The 21,990-nt window shown below is 41.2% G+C and overlaps 1 protein-coding gene and 1 long non-coding RNA gene across 2 annotated transcripts; one reads left to right on the plus strand and one right to left on the minus strand.

Moving 5' to 3' along the window:
- Nucleotides 1-4: 4 nt before the first annotated feature.
- Nucleotides 5-5,680, minus strand: LOC121909367 (uncharacterized protein CXorf38 homolog). Its single transcript, XM_042429880.1, has 6 exons — nt 5,384-5,680; nt 4,104-4,238; nt 3,003-3,122; nt 2,033-2,182; nt 1,730-1,936; nt 5-412 (listed from the first exon to the last, which is right to left on the minus strand). The coding sequence occupies exons 1-6, from the start codon at nt 5,588-5,590 to the stop codon at nt 308-310; spliced, it is 924 nt and encodes a 307-aa protein (XP_042285814.1). The 5' UTR covers nt 5,591-5,680; the 3' UTR covers nt 5-307.
- Nucleotides 5,681-10,938: 5,258 nt separating this feature from the next.
- On the plus strand, nt 10,939-16,304 carry LOC121909149. Its single transcript, XR_006099374.1, has 3 exons — nt 10,939-11,284; nt 11,841-11,940; nt 16,047-16,304. It is a non-coding gene; the product is annotated as an uncharacterized LOC121909149 (long non-coding RNA).
- Nucleotides 16,305-21,990: the final 5,686 nt, after the last annotated feature.

Consider the following 21,990-nt stretch of genomic DNA (forward strand, 5'->3'; position numbering starts at 1 on the left):
TGAGTCTGATTTCCATGATTTAATGGAAACTTAAAGCATCTTCTAGCAAGTTCTGGGCAGGTGCATATACATTATTATTATTTACTTATGGTCTAAACTGTAGCTTGTTCATGAACATCTGCCAGACAATAAGACAAACAGCAATATATAAACATAATCATGATTACAAATAAAAATAAAACAATGAGTAAAACAAACAAGCAGAGCAGACAAAGCTAAATGTTATAATCTCTCTTTGACAATGATTCAATATTTTGTGGCTGTATAAGCACTTGGGTCCATTTCTGTTCTGTGCACATTTTTATTTTCAGGCCTTCAGTGAGTCGATGGCTTGGAGCTCTGCAGAAAACCTCTCGGCCAGATCTCTGTTGGCCTTCAGGAAACCACCCAGGGTCATCAGCTGCTCAGCATCCTGAAAAAAGAGAGAGCTGGTTGAAGTCATGTGACATCTTTATATACATCTTTAATATCACGCATTGACTACTGCAGCTCCTTACTGGCAGGCCTCCCCGCATGTACGTTCAAACCTCTGCAGATGATCTAGAACGTGGCGGTGCGTCTGGTCTTTAACCAGCCCAAAACAGCACATCACCCCGCTGTTGATATCTCCCTCCACTGGCTCCAAGTTGCTGCCCGCATCAAATTCCAAACCCTGACATTCGCTTACAAAACAGCGACTAAAACGGCTCCTGTCTACCTAAACTCCCTCATTCAGGTCTACACTCCCTCCCCTTCACTAGGCCCTGCCAATGAAAGGCACCTGGTACCACCTTCACAACAGGAGTCGCTAGCTAGACTCTTCTCCTCTGCAGTTCCCCGGTGGTGGAACAAGTTATCAAACTCTGTTCGATCTGCAGAGTCTCTCTTAATCTTTAAGAAAAGACTAAAGACTCAGTTCTTTTGCGAACACCTCTGCACTTCATGGACTGAAGGTAGAGAAAAAACAAAAAGACAAAAATTTAAAAAACAAAACAAAACAAAAAAAAACTGCTTCTTTGCAATCTACGCACTCAATGCATCGCATTGCTTAGTCGTGTTGTTGTCTCCTGACTAGATCCCTGCTTGTGTTGTATCAGTCTCAGATGAAGGTCGCTTTGGATAAAAGCGTCTGCTAAATGAAATTGTAAGTTGTAATCTGTCTTTTTTATATATTATGTGTATGAGTGCAAGTGCACATGCATATTATACAAATATTCAATCTAACATTTATCACTGGTAAGATCACAACTCCATGAAAATCAGATCAGGTCATTCAGCTGCATAAGGGGAGTCTCAACATGAATCCGTGGTTAACAGGAAGCTGTGCTCTTATCTAGACTATAACTGTTCTCAAAGTGTTGTATAATAAGATACTATGCAAAACCTCATGTGGACCAACTGGTGCAGAATCTGCAGATAAAAATTGGTTTCTTGTTTTGGAATAAAGCATGTTTAGGACAGGAAACCCTCTGTGCAATCAACCATCATGTCTGTGTTTGACTATGGAGATATCCTGTACTCTCCTGTCGCTGACTCCACCTTAATTCATCCCACTGGATAAATTCAAACTTTTAATTTTGAACATTTTTGAAGATGTCTCTGTGTGACTCGCTGTGTTTTGTTGTCTTATCTCTGTTCTGCTTCTCCTGCTGATCTAACATCTCCCCCTGCTAAACAGCTCTTGATCTAAACAGGACCACCTGTTTGAATAATATATACATATATATATATAAAAATTTGTTCTTCGTACCAGTGTCTTTGTATCGTCATCAACAGGAGCAGCAGCAGCATGAAGTAACTCCTGCAGCCTCTCTTGTAGCAACTCAGCCTCCCATTGACTGATCAAGTCAGCGTTGATCTTCAACTGGCTCGCAGAATCAGACTCTAATCCAACCGAGTCAGCAGAATCCATCTGGTCCTGACCAGAGGCATATATTGACAAATCAACGCTCAGCATCTGGAAGAAAAACAAAGAAAATGCACGCAAACTGTGACGGAACACAACACTACATTTCAACGGGATCAGTGAACAAACACAGACAAACATGCTCACATCGTTTATCTGTTGTTCAACTGCTGCCATTTCTGGTACGTTGCTGAACTGTCGCACAAGGTGTGTCAGAGACGTCTGGTAGCGCCTCATCCAGTCGTCCCTCACTCGGAAATCACTAGAATGCATCAACTCATTCCTGTATCGTATCACCTGGAACCACACACACACACACACACACACGTTACAGAATACCATTTATAACAACAAATTATCACATACTGCAAAAAAAAAAAAAAAAAAAAAGAATCCCGTCCCATTAATATTGACTTCCAGCGAGATGCCATCTCTCTCTGGGTCAATCTAACAAATACACTCACATCACTCATATCTCTCCATAATTCTTTCTCAGGCCAGTCACAGTCATTTTTCAAAACTAGGTTTGGGATGCAATATATTTATAATGTGTTTAATTATAAACATATGAAAATAAGGTGTGAGACTGAGTGTAATATACATTTACACTGAGTGCAAATTATTTCTTTTAGTCAACACACATAGCAATTTAAATTATGATGTAGTCAAATGTGCATTATAAACTTTATTTTACTGACTGTAGTGTGCTTAATTCTATTATTCTCTCTATTCATACTGCTTCTGATGTTTTTCATTGTTTCATCACTTCCTACTGTTTATATCCTTTTCACGTCAACCGTTATCTAGATTATTATTGTTTACTTCTCTGACATCTTGTTGTGTCAAACAGTGAAAATGGAAATCCAGTTTATGCATGTGCACACTGTCTCACAATGAGAGAGTTTATTTAATAGAACCATGCATGCATGTGGCTTTATCGTGCGCATATTTTCACATTTGTGCACACACACACAGAGATTTAGTCTGCTTCTGCTAAAAAAAAAAAGCCATGTGATAATTCTCTGACTTAAAGACTTGAGAAGGACTGACCAAAAGTAGCCTTACAGGCCCGTTTTAATAATATATATAATAATATATAAAAGGCATGTGTGTTTACCTCTTTCACATGTTTTACATCCACACTGAAATAATTACAGTAGTTGATCAGGTTGAGCAGAGCAGAGGCATCGCATTCATGTGCACCCTTCACTTTTACCTGACCTCGAGGCATATAAGCCTACAGGAAGAGAAAGAGAGAGAGACCTCCATCAGACGCACACGTTCAGGTGAATCTTTAACACCTGCTGCAGACTGCTTGAAACCTTCAAGTATTTAAGTCATATTTTCCTTTCAACAAGTCAAAAATGCAGCAAGTTTGACTTTACTTGACCATGTGATAAGATCATTTGACAAATTTCGCTTGATTTTCTGAAACACTCTCTGAACATTCAGTGCAATCTCCGCATCAGCTCGAAGTGAGCAGCGCAGCAACTTCATTGGTCTGGCAAAAGGCCGTCATTCGCTCAGAACGTTTCAGTGAAAAAAAATCAATCAGTGAGTGCACCACTGCCATTAGTGACATTTTCCTCCTTTATCACTGCTTAAGTCAAGACAGTCAAATGTCAGAACTGTGTCAGTGTGAAATCTGCTGAAATAGATTTCTGCATTTCATTATTCACTGAAACTTACAAAAAACAAAATAAGTGAAAAAATATCAATACACAGTTTTATATTTTTTAATTCACAGTTTTAGATATGATTCTGATTTTTTTGTCCTATCCCCCCCCCCAATTAAAAGACCTAGACTGCTTTGAAAGCAGCTAAAAAATGATCAACTCCAAAGAAAAAAATTCATTTTCTAGGAGCATTGTGACAAATTCTGAACAGACAACACCGAGACAAAAGAGGCATTTATAAATATTCTATAGATTGACAAGACTGTGCAAACAAACTACACATAGGAAACTCTCAACAGACCTCAAACATCCTCTATAGCCAATTAAAAAATATAAAAACTAAATCATGTCACAAATATCATATGAACACCAAAGTCCGTTCAATAGTCGCTGTCAGCGTTCGCCTTGTGTACATTTTCACTTAATGTTGAGAGAAAATTAACTACGGAATAGAGAATTGCACAGTGTTTTGAGGATGATGATTTCCATTTGACGGTAAAATGGTATTCATAGCACTGTGTAAGTTGTGGTTTGTAGACTACCTTGGCTAGTTCCCAGTGGTCTGTCCTCCAGGAGGGAGGGGAACAGTTGTCCCAGTTCACAGTGGCATCAGGCTGTCTGTGGTGTGAGAGGATCACTGTCTGCCACAATGAACACGCCCTGCATACCCGGGAAAGCTGGGGACATAGTGACACACACACAGACACACAGACACACACACACATATCAGACTGTCTGTATGGGTTTAGTTGTTAAATAGACTCATTTTAACTGATACTTTATGCAAGTTACTGTGCAAACAAGTAAGGAATATTAAAGATACAAGTACCTGTCATGGAAAGTTGGAGTACATTTACTCAAATACTGCACTCAATTTTGAGGAACTTGTAGCTTTACTTGAGTATTTCCATTTGATGCTACATTATACTTCCATTCCACTACATTTCAGAGGGAAATATTGTACTTTCTACTCCACTACATTTATTTGACAGCTTTAGTCACTGTTCAGATGAAGATTTGACACAATAGATAATTTAACAAGCTTTTAAAATACAACACATTGTTAAAGATGAAACCAGTGGTTTCCAACCTTTTGGACTTTTGATGTCTTACAAAAAGCAGTGTGTAGTCGGGGTCACATTTCAGATGTCTATGAGTTGTTAACAGCTCCACCAAATAGTGATTTTTCCCTTTAAACTTCTCACATGGTTTGATTTCAATAAATGTTCAAATGATCCAATGTTTCACCAAATATCATCAAAGATTAGAGAAAAAGTCTAAAAAGATTTGTGTATCAGAACTTTTAATCATCTCATGACCCCTCAGATTTATCTGGTGACCCTTTAGAGGGGCCTGACCCCTAGGTTGGGAACCACTGGACTAAACTAGCTAACTGTATATAAAGTAGTTGAAACTAGCTTCACCTCCAGTAGCTACAACAGTAACATGCTGCTCTAACACTGATGCTTCAGTATCAATAATCTAATGATGTCATATATAATAATATATCAGTCAGAGGAACCAAACCACTACTTTTACTGCAATACTTTAACTCCATCAAGCTCATAATACTTATGTACTTTTATGTACTTTGCATGCAGGACTTTTACTCGTAATGGAGTATTTTTACCTTGCTGTATTGGTACTTTTACATAAATAAAGGATCTGAATACTTCTTCCACCACTGATAAGTACCATATGTCCACAATAAACTCAGAACATGTCACAGTCACTCTGTAAGGCGTTATATCTAAATAAAACAGAATGCAAAGGGGATTCAATTGGAAAAAAAAACGAAACCTGAGCAGGATTTACAACTAACCTTATTGGCTCTGAGTTTACATGAAGAAGTCTCACACGGTGTCCGTAGATGAGAGTTTTTATTGAGCAGATCTCTGTGGAAAGCTCGCATCCGGTTGTTGACGAAGGGATGGAGGCCATCCTTCAGTATAAGCAGACACCGTCCTGCCTTCAGCCAGTTTTTGTACTCTCTGTCGTTGAGTCGGAACTCCAGCTCCCCGTGAACCATCTTGTCCTGTCTTCCTGACAGGAAACATAACAAAGGAGCAGCGCAAGTTCAGACAAAGTCCTCGTGTTAAGCTCCACCCAGGCAGTGCAACCGACGCAAAAGCCACAAGGTGGAGCCATCTACCTTAGAAAGCAAGGCCGTGCTGCTCCCTGTTTACCAGGAGGATTACAGATCCATGAGACAGAGTGTAAATTGTTAGGGTCTGATGGGATGTGTCCACAGTTTGAGACTTGGCTCTGTGCATGGAATCTCACACAGAGCAGGCTGTTTGAAACAATGTGGTTTCAGCAGCCTTACCTGGCTGAAGTGTAACTTGTAGTTTTCCTGTCGAGATTCATGACTAACTATCTGCCATTTGGTGCTGGGCAGGTTTTTTAAAGACGCTTTTAGAGATAACTCTGCCTTGTGGAGCTATGCTATGAGAGCAGTAACCAAAATAGTAAAGCTGCAGACCATAAAACCAAAACAAAGACCTGAAAAACACTAAAACGCTCTGTAGAGCTGAGGGGATCTGTAGAGTCGCATGATAATTCTCTGTGGGCTCAACACTACTCGAGATCCCTTTAACATTACACATTTGATCATTTGATCCATTGTATAAAAATATTGATTATAGCAGCTTTAAACTCCCCCTCCCCTCAAAAATGTGTTTTTCTTCTTGTTCTCTCAGTTGGATGTCTGAGCTTCACTGTGCAGAATGATGTATGTGCAGAGTTTAACACTAGAAGGATGTTTTCACTTTCACCTGCCAAAAGTGGGAAGTTACTCTGAGCTCATTGAAAATATGATTTTAGTGGCGGGCCTACAAGCATGATTTGTGACATCATCACTAGTTTTGGAAGCCAATTGTGGTTCAATATCAATTTAGTGTGATGTGGAAACTTTAAGCCTTATGTGCACAAACAGAGAGAATGGACTTTATAATGAAGCAGGAGACATCTTGTGTCCAACGGTTAAACTTCTGATGTGAAATTTGCATATTTATAGCTTCTGTAATTTTTAATGAGAAAGGAGTAAATGCCATTTTTGGATTTTAACATGATCATTTGAACACATCAGACACATTATTGTTCCAAGCAGAATATTTTTGTATGTCTCAATACATGTCTGACAGGAAGCTTTTGGTAAATATCTCATAAAACAATAAAAGCTTAAATTACTTGATATTTTGTTTTTAGGAGGTCCACATGACTGACCACATCTGATTCCCTAACTGGGTGGAGTTGGAGCATTGTGCCACCCTGAGGCAGCCCCCTGTGAGAGGTGGCATCACTAAGGTGCTACATGTGCTGTCTGCTGTGAAGAGGAGGGCTGGAAAACGCAGAGGAGCCTGACCAGCAGCTGCATGCACAGACGTCCCTGAGGCTGCTCCAGGAGGTGTTCATCAGGGAGGAGCTGGAGTTTCTGACAGATACCATGTATTAACTGAGACTATAGGGGCTTGCAGGAGGAGAGAAGATACTAACCATTGCTTTTTCAAGCTTGAGCAGTATGGACAGACATTTTTGAAAGAAAATACACCCTAAAACACTTCAACTCAAGTGACAGCTATTGAAACTGGACCTTCCATTTATGGGTCTAGTGTGTTGTTTGGTGGTGTATTGTTACAGATAACTGTCCAAACTTGGGTGACACTGAGATATTTCCAGCCTAGCTGCATTTTCACAGCACAATAATTTCTAAACTATCTACAACTTCTACAATATCTCCAGTAAATGTCGGATTTTGGTATCAGAAAGAATAAAACTGCTTCAAAACTGCTTTCCGGAGTTGAATATTTATATTAAATTATAATTATACAAGTGGAGAATTCATCATAGAGGAGACTGAGGTACCAGTTTATAAAGCAACACATTGTACATGCACACATACTGTACATACAGAAAGTCAGCAGTTAACAGCTGGTTTTAAGCTCGTTTTGAGACATGTAGGAAATCATTTACTGAAACTAGAGAAGACAGGAGAGATAGGACCATAACCTTACTGCAGTTTTCAAAATGTACAAAACAATGTGTGGGATATATAACACATTATAGAGTAAAAGATACAGTATGTTACTATGCAAAAAACAGACGCAGTAGGCTTATAAGTAAAAAGGCCTGTCTCTTACAAGAAACCATTTTCTAGTCAACAAGTTTTTTAGGAATGGCAATATGTCCACTGTTAGTTGGTCTTTGGTCCCAATTGAAATACTTCTATAATAAGTGGCTGTATTGCCAAACAATTTTTCACATAAATTTTTTGTACAGATAAATCTTAACGACTTTAGTTACCCACTTATTTTAACTCTATTGTCACCATGAGGCTGACATTTGTGGTTGAGAGTGAAATGTCTAGGCAACTATGAGATGGACTTCCATGAAATTTGATTTATGTCCCTCTGAGAATGAACTGTAACAACTTTGGTGATCCCTTAATTTTTCATCTTGCATCACCAGCAGGTCAAATTTTTAATTTGTCCAATACTAAATACCTGAAAATGTAATGACATGCCCATCAGACTCAATGCTAACATGTTAAACTCAGATGATGAACATGCAGTAGAGCCTTTCAGCAGCTAAGTTCTTTACATAAAACATAAAAGTCATTAAGACAAGATGTAAAAAAAACACAAGACATTATGGTAAACATTATCCACTACCTGCAAACCATTAGCATGTTAGCATTATAATTGTGAGCATGTTACTATGCTGACATTAGTATTTAGCACAAAGTAGCCAGAGTGCAGCTTCACAGAGCTAAGAGGTCAAGAGACCTGCAGTAGTGTGTATACAAGTGTGATCATGCATGTGTACAACATGTCTTTCCTTATAGGTGGGCAATGATGTAGTTTCTTCTTTCTTTTTCAAAGTAATGAGAGACATACAAGATAAACAGGAGGACTGAAACTAGTATTTGTCTGTCTCTGATAGCTCTCTGATTGACTACCTTCTGCCTGGTGCATGCTGGGATACGCTCTAGCCCCCGTAACCTCGACTTGGAATAACAATGGAACGATACGAGAAAGAAAGGTAAGAGTAATAAGTCATTATTCATTTTTTAACTGTTGTACAAGATAACCTAGAAATGCAGCTGTGGAAATAGGGCGAGGTAGTCACAGGATCCCCAATTAAAACATATTACATTACAATTATGAAAATGAAAAGACATTTGTGTTGTATCAAATAATTTCATCTTTACATGAAAATTTAATTAGTCTTTTAGGATGCACAGAGAAAAACAAATATTCCTCTATCTTTGTAATTGGATCTCTACGGATTTGACGATAGTTAAAGTAGATTAGACGCCCTGGAGTGTGTGTGTGTGTGTGTGTGACTGAATGTGTGAGTGTGTGTGCATAAATGAGCCCTGTTCAGCAGTCAGTCGAGGGGACACAACAATATTAATGTGAGTGTGTATGCGCTTGTAGGTATGTACGAGTGTGTGCAAGCGTGTGTATAAATACATATATGCATTGGTGTGCATGTGTGTGTGTGTGTGTGTGTGTGTGTGTGTGTGTGTGTGTGTGTGCCCACAATCCCAGCAGGGAGTTTTTTTTTTTAAGCAGAGGAGATCAAAGAGACATTAGTATTCTGAAATAAATCACATGCTCAGGCCTCACTGCGTGGGTCCCCAAACACATACACAGGAGACACACACACTCCCTCTCTCTCTGTCTCATTCTCTCCGTCTCCTCCTTTTTCTTTCCCCTACCATCTCTCTTCAAAAGACACAACCAGCCCACACCTCCACCACCACCAGCGCACCACCCCTCTCCTCCACCCTACCCCCTCCTCTCCCAACTCCACGGCCCCTAGCGGCCTTCAGAGCTACTGTATCTGCTTACTGGCTCTGAATCCTTTGTTATATCCTTTCAGTTTCTCACGTTCCAACTTGAGCCCCGTCTCCTCCCTCCGTCTGCAAATAAGCAGGAAAATGCTTTGTCAGAGAAAACTGTTGTTCATCGCCGAAAAAGTCAGAAACGCAAAGTAGGGGTTTTTGACAAGTATATCCTTGGGGAGAGACCTCTCATTTTCTCCCCCTCTCTCCATCTTTCTCCTTTTCTTCACCCCCTCTTTCACACCTTTCTTTCACACTGCCTCAATCCAACTCTTCTAAGCTCAGCAGCAGAATGATTCTGGGCGATGGTGATTTTTTTTTTTTTTCTTCAGTTTTTGGTGCGGGAATACCTTTTTGGAGGTGTGTGTGCACTTCTAAGACTTTTGACAATGCTAGGACTTATTTGCAAGTTCTGAAGTAATGGGAGCTGTTCTGCCAGGCGGCAAGCATTAGCCGGACTTCACTTTGCTCTGAAAAATGGTCACTGCTTTTGCCAGCGGGAAAAAATATGGGAATAGACGAAGAGAAGTGAAAGGCAAAGGAGAAAAATGATTGACATGGTATAGCTGGGAGAGGAAGAAGCTCATTTTTAACCACAGAATTATAATGAGAAGCACATAAATGCCCCCTGTAGCTCCCTGACAGTTACAATATCCATGAGATTCAGGGTTTTCTTTGTGCTTTGTTGTGTGTGTGTGTGTGTATGAGTGTGTGTGTGTGTGTGAATACGCATGTATGTGTGCATGTGGGCACGTGTGTGGGATGGATAAGTTTAGGCCAATGTGTACATGCATGTACTTATTTATGTGTGTGCATGTATCTGTGCATGTCTACTTGTGTGTGTGTGTCATTTTGATAGCCACCCACATGAATATGCAGATCAGTTTTAGAGAGCGTATGTGCTCAGCATTAAAGCCCACTCTCCACTGCTGACCCAATTTCACAGTGCAGTGTATGTGTGTGTGTGTGTATGTGTGCAGGCGTGCACTTGCTTATCAATGCATTTCGCCAAGCTTGGAAAAATCGTGCAGCTAAGACGGAGGCGTGTGAGTAGGTGTGTGTGTGTGAGTGTGAGTTAGCCTGTGACTGTTTATAGTGTTTATGAAGCAAAAAAAAAAAAAAAAACACACGCGATAAGTCTCATCCACCACTTACACATTCACAGTTGGCTGTGGATAACAAAATTCACATTAATACATGCTGACCAACCTGCAGTCCTGTTCTGCTTCTACAACCTGAATCACATTGCTCAGTCATCATTTCTGCATTTCAGACACATTGTTGAGCTGTTTGCCTCACTTTGACTTAGGTTTTTTCCATATAAAATGTAATATAATTTGTACATTTTACTATATTATGAAGGAAAAGGTTAGAGTGATACCTTGGGCAGAAAGATTAATTACTCTCATATCTGTAGGATAAATATGAGGCTAGAGCCAGTGCTCAGCCAGGTTAGCTTAGCTTAGCATAAGTGGAAACAGGAGGAAACAGCTAGCCTAGCTCTGTCCAAACATAAAATTATGCAGCTGCCAGCACCACTAAATCTCGTGAAATACCATGTTATATCTTGTTTGTTTAATGCGTACAAAGACTGAAGTGTAAACGTGACAAGTTGTGCTCTTACATAAGTACATTTCTTGCCTAAGTGCAGCAATTTCCACCTGCTTCTAGTGCCTCCAGTGTTTATTCTAAGCTAACATGTCTCCTGTTTCCTGGCTGTAGCTTCATATTTAATTAAATACTTCGACTTTCTGAGAGATAGAAGAATGATTTCTCTTTCATGTCTTTTACTCTAAATATGAGGCAAAAACAGCAGCTGATTAGCTTAGCATAAAGGCTGGAAAAAAGGAACAGCTATTCTGGCTCTTTCCAAAGGTAAAAATATCAGGTTACCAGCACCTTTAACGCTCACTGGTTAACACATCTGGTTTCATTAACCAGTACAAAAACTGATATGCAAAAATGACAGGTTATGTTAAGCTAAGCTAACTCAATCTCCTGGTGGTAGCTAGCGCCATATTTACTGGACAGACATGAGAATTGATCTTCTCATCTAACTCTCCGTATGTTCCCTCAAACTATTCCTTTAAGCAGAAATGGCAAAATATCTATGTTGATGTCATAACAAGAAACAAACATGACATGAATGAGGATAACATGAGGATTCAGGATTAATTTATCTTCCATGAGGTGTGGATTTTGTAATCATGCTTTATAATTTATCAAACTGATCAAACAACAACCTTTCCATTCAGAAGTAACAGCTCCACTTGTCAATAGAAATGTGTCTGTATCGGCTAATCTCTGACAAGTTTAAACCTTTTGCTTGGAAATGATATGAAATGCAGCAACTTTACCTTTTTTTAAAAGTGTGGAGTTTATTGAATTACAACAGACATTATATCAACAGTCTTCAATGTTGTCAACTCAGCAGTGCCAGTCAGCAGAAACATCCAGGACAAGCCGACGGTTCGTCAAGCCACCGGTAGATGGAGACGTTGAGAGGAGAGAGGCCCAGTGGCAGAGCTGAGGTAATGGCTCTCTGGTCTTTTGTTCCCTGTATTCATCCTCACCCTCCACCCTCTCCTTCTGCCTTCCAGTCTAAACTCCCCCTCATGGACTTCAAAGGAAAGGAAGGAACTAGAAAATAAGGTGAATTAATTTGCGCCCCCCCCCCATTCCATGCCTACATGTTGCAGCGGATATGCTTTTTAATTGCTTGTGCTAAATACATAACCTATTTTTGTATCCTTTACAAAAGCCTAAATGATGATCTGGGTAGAATCTATGCAAATGCTAGAAGCCCTCATAAAACATTAAAATTACTTCACAAGTAAAGCACCTTGAAAACAAGTTACAAGAAAAAAAAAGGACACTGTAAGCTCGGCCAGCGTATGGCTTAATAAGATCTGGCACCCAGTGCTGCAAACTCTGACAGACATTCCTCGGCATCTTTAACCCTCAACTCAGAAGCCTCAGTGCAGACTGAACTCTGTGAAGTAGATCAATGGGAGGATTATCGCAGGACCAAGATGCCAGTTATAGAGCAGCTCTGTGCTGCCTCAGTGAGGGGAGAAGATTGAGAGGCTTTCCTTTGATCTTGTGCTGGCGCATCTGAGAGGGGCCGCTGCTGATGATAATGATGCTGAGGCCCATTGCAACGCCAGGCTGGGGCTCGGTCCCACTCTCACTCCCATTCCTGTACTGGAGATATAAAAGGCTGGTCTGTGGAGGGTTGAACGGGACAAACGGATTTAGTCGGAAGGATTGTGGCTTCGTGTGAATTTATCCCAACAAATGTTTTTGTTTTTGTTTTTTTCTGAAAAGGAATGTTATTGATGCAACAGTGGTGTGTGTGTGTGTGCTCCAGTTGTTTCCTCCATCACATTAGATCCAGCTGAACACCTCTGTCCTCTTTCAAGGACACCCCTCCCTCCTCCGTGTCTCCGTCCCTCAGCTTCTCTCTCTGTCTCACTCTCTCTAACACACACACACACACACACACACACACATATGCGCACACTTCACACACCATCGCACTTTCTCTCTCTCTCACTCTGTGTGACAGGCCACGGTGCTGGAGATGGCTGCTGACATTCTGGACAGTAAAAGGCTTAAGGTGGAGTGTGTGTGTGTGTGTTTGTGTGTGTGCAGAAGCAGATAGAGGAACCTCACAATCCTTCCTTTGGTGTATCTCTGCGTTTTATCTGAGTGAGCGCTGTTGTCACACACAGAATCTCTAACAGTACACCAGCGCTGGCGTCTGATTCTTGACCATTTCTGTCATTTTATTGACTCCTGTTTCTGTTTGACTGTGTGCCAAAACCCGATGATTATGATAATAGGATGTGAGGTCAATAATCTCTTCATTAGTGCTAAATGGGAATTAGATTAGACTTTTGTTCATTTCAGAAACAGCTCTAGTTAACCAGATTAGCGCAGTGCGGATTAGGTCCAGGATGAGGACGGAGCAGTGGAGGTTAGAGAGGGAAAGGCTGACATGTCGGCCTCAGGTCACTACCAGGATGACCAGGAACACGTCATCTGATTGGCTGCCAGTCATGTTTGGTGAAAGGTGTTGGGACGGATTATTGGCTACTGACCAGGGACAACAGCGTGTGATTGGCTGGCGGGTAAAACAGTTTGACAATGCAGTGACACAAGACAAAATCTTGGTGTCTGAGGACGTTTTCGTTACTTCTTTGTGTGCGTGTGTGTGTGTATGCGTGTATTATGATCTCGAGCTAACTCCCAGAGCCTATCTAACACCTCTCTCACACATGCTATCCTTTCTCCTCCACTGTTCTGTTATTTCTTTACCCTCCTCTCTTTCTCATCCCTTTGCTCCTAAAGAGCTTTTCTGTTCAACTGACCTCCTATCCACTTCATTTGATGGGCCCCCGCTAAGAGGACTCCATCCCCTCTCCCTCTCTCTCCCACCCTTTCCCTCGTCTTCCTCCCTCTTACTCTTTTCTCTCCGTCTTTGCACTCTCTTTCTCTCTCCCTCTCATCATCATCCTCCCCGCCTTCCTTCCCTCGCTACCCCCTGTCTATTCTGTGGCCCAGCGTGGGTGGCTGAGTTTAATGAATTCTCTTTTCTCTCTGCAGCCAGGCGCTGATTTCTGATTGTGAAGAAGTGTGTATGTGTGTGTGTGTGTGTGTTCTGAGTGTTTTTAAATTTGAATTTATTGAAAGGATAGCCCCTTGAGATGGAGCATCTCATTTTCTAGGGGGTCCCATTGACAACAAATGCAAAATTATAAAACACATACAAACCAAAACAGCATTACATAACAAACATACACTGCAAATACACAGATACAGACAACTCGTTCACCCTCTCCCACCCAAACCCCCAGCCCTCAGCTGCTGTACAAGGAAAATTGGATACAATGACCCGGATAATAAATCAATTACATCAGCATAAAGAGCAATTGAAGCACTTTGTCTTCAGTTTATTTGTAGCACAGATAAACTAAAGATTGTAAGTGCACACAAATTGTGTGTGTATATGAATGAGCGAAACACACATTTTTTACTTACGCACTTTCACTAGCATGGCTGTGATTGTTTTATAAGTCTAAATAAATCTCAGCCTTTGTCCTGATCAAGGTTTCAGGTTGCACTTCCTCTTCCTTACAGGAGAAAGTCACCATCTGTCAGCTTTAAAATAGATCTGCCCCGGGATGTGTCTGTTGTTGTGAACACTACCTGCTGTCTCCTGCAGCCAGAAACATGAGTCAAGAGTCTGTTTTGTCCTCTGCCTGTGTGATGTCTTACTAATGCACAGAAAAACAGTAAATGACTGCAGAAAGTGTGTGTGTGACAGGACCCTGAATGATTTTTAGTCGACCAGATTGTTTTATTGTTCAGACTTAATAGCACCAGTCTGACGGAAAAGTTGTTTGGTCAACAGAATTTCATTCAGGCTTCCTATGTGTGCACAAAAGTCAATCTGCTGTTTGGTACCAATGAAGCATCCACAGCAGATTTTAAGTCAGTGTTAAAGTGCTAGAGTGGAGCTATAGCTTTCTGTACTGCATTGTGGTCCACTTATATTGCCTATAGCCTGTAACACGGTGGCTAATGCTAGTTTGTCAATCTGTACTATTGACTGTTTTTGGTGGGATCATTAGGCACAGTTAGATGGCTTTGAAATGTTGTTTTAAATCTTTAAGGGGACATATTATGCACATTTACAGGTCGATATTTTAAATCTGGGGCTCTACTGGAATATCTTTGCATGATTTACAGTTCAAAGAACTCTTTTTTTAAAGCATACTGGCCCTTTAAGCAGCCCCTCAGTTCAGCCTCTGTCTGAAACAGGCTGTTTAGGTGTTCTGATTGGCCAGCTTCTGGAAGCTGCATCTTGGCAGATATCCATGCATCAAACTATAGTAGTTTGATTTTGCTACTTTTTCTCATCATGTCTCATCATTTCAATACATCCAAACATGTTTGAGCTGGAATCCAATCCAAAATATAAGAGTGGAAAACACAAATAGCACATGGAAAAACCTTAGCAACAACTTTAGTAAGAGTGACTAAGGAATGGACGATGTCGGCAAGGTAGAAAAACGAAGTGTTCAGGGCACTCCAGGTCCATTTACTCACTTGCAGCTTGCTGCACATCAGCAGCTTGAGTTTGCTTTTACTCAGTTGCCATGGAGCTGTAGGTTTGCAACTTTTCATGAGTTTCATGGAGTCTGTTTGCCACCATTATCATCCGCTGTCCTCCCTTGCCTTAGTTTAAGTTAATGTTGATCCCTGCTGTTCCTTGGTGTCCTTCATCAGTGTATGCCAGTGTGTTACATACTTTTTTGATGGTTCACTGCACATTTCATTCAAGAATCAAGGTAAGTCATAGTCTGAAAATTATGGTGTGATTACTTTGCAATTATAGTGGACTACAGGGCAAAATGGTTACCCCTTCATTTTGAGACTTCTTATTTCATTCCACTGTAACTACATTATTGTACCAGGTAATTATTTTGTAAGTGGCCCATAGTTGGAAAATGAAAAACTGTGCCCAAAGGTAGTGTCTACAACGTCATTATTAACAAACACAATCCTGAGTGCAGTATAAGGTGATATTATTTTCCCAGTACAGGCTGACTGTGCTATTTTTACTCTGCAGCCCAAAAGTTTCAGATGTGGGAATGTTGCTGGTTCAAATCTCTGCACTGGCTCGGCAAATGTGGCTTGAGAACCCCTGAATGAAAACTGTCTTTTGAGGAGCAGCAGGTAAAATACCCAAGTGACTTCATATTACTCCTGAGGCCAGCCGTTAAAGATCATGATGGCACTGCAGCACCAAAGAGTGAATCTCCTGTTTAAAAATGATGCTGAACTCTGCTTGGAAAGTAAAGTGGGGAGTTATGTAGAGCTCAATCAACTTTCCCCATAAACATGAAAAGTAGAATTTGAAAACTGGGTTGCATTCCCCTTTCCATGCCAAATACGAGACTTCAAAAGGATGAAACAATCCTCCCTCAAATCTGAACAGCAAAGCTGAAAGTGGATCATCTCCACATCTCCACATCTGTCTGAGGTCACCGCCAGGGAGCAGGTGCTGCTGCCTCTGTCCTGCCTGCTGATTGGACAGATGGATTAGCTGCTTAACGAGTGGAATTTGTTTAATCTGATAATTGTCTCGGCGATGAAAACATATTCAGTAATTCTCTGTGGACTCTGTTTTCCTGTCCTCCTGATTAAAGACACTTTCATTCTGGCACACACAGACAAATAATGGAACAGTTGTTGTTATGACCAGAAGACAATGCTCTGAGGTGCGCTGGCACACACACATACATACACAGACACACACAGTCCCCTGTGTGTAGCCCCGCTGTGGTATGGTAATGAGCTGCTAATCTCTCTGGTTTACACAGCCAGAATGTGTGTGTGTGTGTGTGTGTGTGTGTGTGTGTGTATGTGCATTAAGGTGCAGTGTGGAAAAGCCCGAGGAATTCTCTGAGGCCGTCAACCTTCTGCTCTCACTTGGGCGCAGGCTGTCAACACATTAAATAGTGGAATCTATGTGTGTGTGTGAGAGAGAGAGAGACAGAGGGAGAGAAATAGAAAGTGAAAAGTTGACAAAAACACACTGTAAAGGCAAAAAAAAAGAAAGAAAAAGAGGAAATTAGGGTAGAAACAGAAAGCAACAGTGTGGATCAGGCAGTATCAGCACGTTTGTTTACTTCCCTTGTAAAAGTAAGCTTTCTTCATCTGATCTGTAAATCCTGACTCTCCTCTTACTCTCTCTTCTGTGTTCTTTTTTGTGTTTTGATGCTGCATTGGTGTGTGTGTGTGTGTGTGTGTGTGAGCGTGCACGCGAGTGTGCGTGTTTATTTATTATGCCGAAGTCACATCACTAATTAGTCCCTGGGAGAAGCCTGAGGCCATTTGCAAAATCCCACTGATTAAAAACAAGTCCAAATCCAACTTGTGTTGTTGTGTTGCATATGCGAGCACACACACACACACATACAGTCAGACACACAGAGGCACATACTGTATACAATTTGCACTCACACACACACTCACATCCACACAGCCATGTATGCTGAGGAAAGCTACTTACTGTCAAGGCTGGAACACATGTGGGCGAGTGTTTGCGAATGGGGGGCTTGTGCATGCATGTTGAACGGCTGCTGAACGGGTGTTAGAGAGCTGTCAGTTGTTAAGGCCAGTTTAATATTTAAACTCGCCGTCTAAAGTTATCATTACCCCGGGGTGGCTCCTGTCACATAGGAAACACATGCGCACACTAGGGGCACACACATACGCACATACACACACACTCTCAAAGCCTTCAGGAGCTTCAGCTTGTCACAAATCACACTCAAGATGACAAGGGCATCGTGCATTAGCAAGTGTGACAGACAGAGGCAGAGAGAGAGGGAGAGAGACAGACACATACAAGACAGAAAAAGAGAGAGTGTGTCTCCGCAATATTTCATCTTCATTTGGAATTGTATTTACATTTTTTTTTTTTTTTTACAAAAAAAAAAGTCATACAGATTAATCCTATTTGAATTTTAATTCAAGTCTGAGCCAAAGAGGGAGAGCAGAGGTGACGGATGGAGACAGAGACTGGAAGGAAGAGAAGACACGTACACAGGGAAACACCAACAAATACATGTAGAGCAGAATTAGCAACTGATAATTAACATTCAAAAGAGAGCACTCAAATTGTTTAATCACTTTAAATCCAGCCTCATAGACACCCTCCATTCCAAAGCCCTCCAAACCCAAGAGCTGAGCCCAGAAAAGAGTCCTTTATGTCAGCTGGTGCTGAGACTAACTGCCCCTTCTCAGTCACATTCTGACCAGTCTCACACCGACACTGCTTTCCAGACACAAATCAGAGTAAACCAAATTATAACATAATGTGAAGAAACCTATTTGAAACATTGGACAGACAAAACTAAAAGCCAGAGTAGATTAGCATGTTATCTGGCCCTAAAGAGAGATTATGAATATCTCTCTACTGTCAGAGACAGAAAGCAGAGACAGATCCTCACCAAGTACAGGCTCAGTGACCACAAACTGGCAACTGAAAAAGGAAAACACAAAAAACCATGGCAACCAGAAGAAAACAGAATATGTGGTCACTGTTCGACAGGTGAGGCTGAGACAGAGATGCACGTCCTTCTACAGTGTAAAACATTCAATGAAATAATGAACATTTACTTTAACAAGTTCAACTCTGTAATTTCAGATTTCAAAGAGTTTAATGACCTCTTAAAATTAAAAATACTCCTCGGAGAAGGAGACAGAGCATATCTCACTGCCCAATATGTATTAACATGTCACAACCTGAGGGACAGTGAATGACCTACACACACACACACACAAATACATGCATAGGCAATACTGTATATATATATATATATATATGTGTGTATATATGTATATAATATATATCAATCTTAATGTTGTGTTAATGTTCATATTACTGTTATTGTGAACTGTCCAAATATTTGGACAAATTGTACTTTGATGCTTTGGCAACATTGTTCTTGAGACCTACATGCCAATAAAGCCATTTGAATGGACTTGACTTGAATTGAGGAGACGGTGACAGCATGGGGAGAAGGAGGAGGGAGTGAGGGATGATGGGAGACGCAGAGAGGAGGAGGGAGATAGTGATAAATTGCTTTGAACTTTAATGGACGTCTCAGATGCTCCTCTAGTGATGTGTTCGGACAATACACAACATTACTGGCACACGTGAGTGCTGATTGTAGCTGACAGCCAAAGAGGCCTGTCCCCATCGACCTAGAACACACACACACACACAGACATGTGCACATGATGCGCAATAGCTTTCCAAAAGTCAGCTAAAGGAAGAAGGCAGGGAGACAACTTCTTAGCAGAAAGTGCAGACAAGAAAGGGGAGGAAGGGGCCAGATGAACTGTGTGGGTGAAGGAGAAAAAAAAGAAGGGATGTTGTGGGAGAAAAGAAAGAGAAGGAGAAGTGTAAAGTCCAGAGGGAGAACGAGGGAGAAGGAGGAAAGAGGAGAAGAAAAGTGGAAGGGAGGAAGAGGAGTGAGCAGGGGAAGGTGTTGACATATGGTCAGGGTTGGGTTCAGACAAATAAAATGTTGCCTTCTCTCCACAGTGGTTAACTACACACAAATGAATCAGTAATGGAGCACTCATTCACAGTGACAAACCCATAGACACACACACTCATGCTTGCACACACACACACACACACACACACACACACACATGCACAATGGCTGACATGTGAATGAAACTCAAAGACATTCACACAGAAGGAGCAATAAATGTTGACGGAGGTGGGCGGGCGGGGTGGGAAGTACGGAGGGTTGTTTGTGAGGTTTGTGTGTGTGTGTGTGTGTGTGTGTGTGCGTGGCAGTGTATCGTTGGAACCGCCCCACATCCCTTCCACCCGGCTGCCTCTCTGTGAGTGTGTTAGTGTGTGTGTGCTGGCCTGGTCTTTGTATCTGTTTGAATGGGGGGTTTGTCCCTCAATCTGTGCCCCTCTACTTCGCCAGATTTCTAATGATTTTCCAATGATGATTTAGGTTGTGTGTGTGTGTGTGTGTGTGTGTGTGTGTCCAAGTGCTCATTCAACCTTGCTCTCTCCATTCTCTGCCCAGCTATTCTTCACAGTGCTGTTTCATGGTTCCTTTCTGAGTGTGTGTCTCTACAACACTAATATGAATATCATGTGAGTTAGCAACAGTGTATCTATGTATCTGTGTATGTATGTATGTATGTATGTATCTATCTATCTTCCTTCCTTCCTTCCTTCCTTCCACTTGGCAGTCATGATTAGATCTCAAATGCTTAAGCTCACAAACTACAAATGTATACAGTATTTTCTGTTCCTTTTCCCGCTGATCATTTCCTAAAGTTTACTGTAAGATTTGAGATTCATTTCCTACCTTCCGGACAGCTGTTGTTTTCCATTCATTTCACTGCATGATGGAAATTCAGCTTGCACAGACTTACCAGCTTGAAATAGTTGAAGTTATCACTGGAAACACTTTGTTACCCTTATTTTTCGGATAATTTTGAAAACTTTTCTTTGGTGGCTCTTTCAAGGTTGCACCAGCATCCAAAATGCATTTAGTTGTCTCACAAAAAGCGTTGCATTCATGTTGTTGGAAAATCAGACCTAGGACAAACAATGAGCAGCCTTGGGCGCTGCAAAAAAGAATGAAGTGGATCGGATCATTTTTTGAAATAAAAAAGTGAGTACAGCAACAGTGAATGCTTTGAGCCACATGGTGTAGCTCTAAGGATGGCAATATCAGTCTGTTGCTTGGTCCACACTGAGATGTCTCAACAACTTGATGAATGGCCCAGAAATTTTGTACAGACATTCACATCCCCAGAGATTTGATTTACTCTGAAATGTGTCAACAACTGTTGGATGGATTGCCATGAAATTAGAATGAATTCTGGATAAAATGCAATAACTTTGGTGATCTATCTCCATCATCAAGAATTTCACTTTGTCCAATTGCTTATGACTTGATGAAAGATTCCAATCATCCTCAGCTGCACTTTGTTTTTAGTGCTAATTACCAAATGTTAGCATGATAAAAAACTTAAGTAAGATGGTGGACTTGGTAAACAAACCTGCTAAACATCAGCATGCTGATTTTAGCTCAAAGCACCGCTGTGTACAGTTTCACGGAGCCGCTGGCATGGCCGTAGACTCTTAGTGTTATTTACTTTACAACTTGTGTTAACTTTGACACAAAATAAAAGCAACAAAATGTTAATTGTGATCTCAGGGAATTCTTTGAAGGTTCATTTTCATACTGGAGTGAAACGACTGGAAGCCAGTGGCTGCCTTGAAGGTAGGAAATCAATCTGCAAACTTGCGGCTTCATTTTGAAAATGGAAAGCAGTAATGAAAAGTTTATGCCTTTTGTTGTTAATGGAATAAAACATGCAAAACCACTGGCACAGTCCTTTATTGGAATGCATGAAGTAACAGTGGACATCTCTGTGGCTCTGTTAAGTAGGTCAAAGTAGGTTTTTTCCCTCCAAAAAGCCAATAAGACATGTTAGGGAGTTAGCAGGACATGTGTCGAGGCGGAGGTGGCAGACGAGCCCCCAAAGCTTCTACCATAAAGTGAATGTTTAGTCCATGTGAATAGAGGATGAGTGCCGAGAGCGTGTATCAGTCTGAACAAGAACCTGAATGTTTCATAGCCAGACAATGGGGATATATTTGTGTTAATGTTTCATAACCGTGCGTTTATCAAGGCGTGAAGCCCCCTGCGTATGTCTGTGTGAGTGCACGCAGGTGTGCACAGTTTTAATGTTTAATGAAGGTTTGAGGTTTGAGGAGGGAGGTGTTTTGTGGTTGTTTATGCCTCGATGCGTTCTCTTTGGGTTTATTCACAGGAGGATGACCTGTGAGCTCCAACACGAGGCTGGCATTTCTATCTATGTGTGTGTGTGTGCATTAGAGTGTGTGTGGGCTTTCGGGTGGGGGGGGGGGGCGAGGGAGCCATAAAAGATTCAGCTCCTCTGGCTGTATTGTTGTGGAGATAACAAATGTTTCCATTTAGTGATCATGCATGAGT

The sequence above is a fragment of the Thunnus maccoyii genome, chromosome 12, assembly GCF_910596095.1.
Source record: "Thunnus maccoyii chromosome 12, fThuMac1.1, whole genome shotgun sequence".
NCBI lineage: Eukaryota > Metazoa > Chordata > Actinopteri > Scombriformes > Scombridae > Thunnus > Thunnus maccoyii.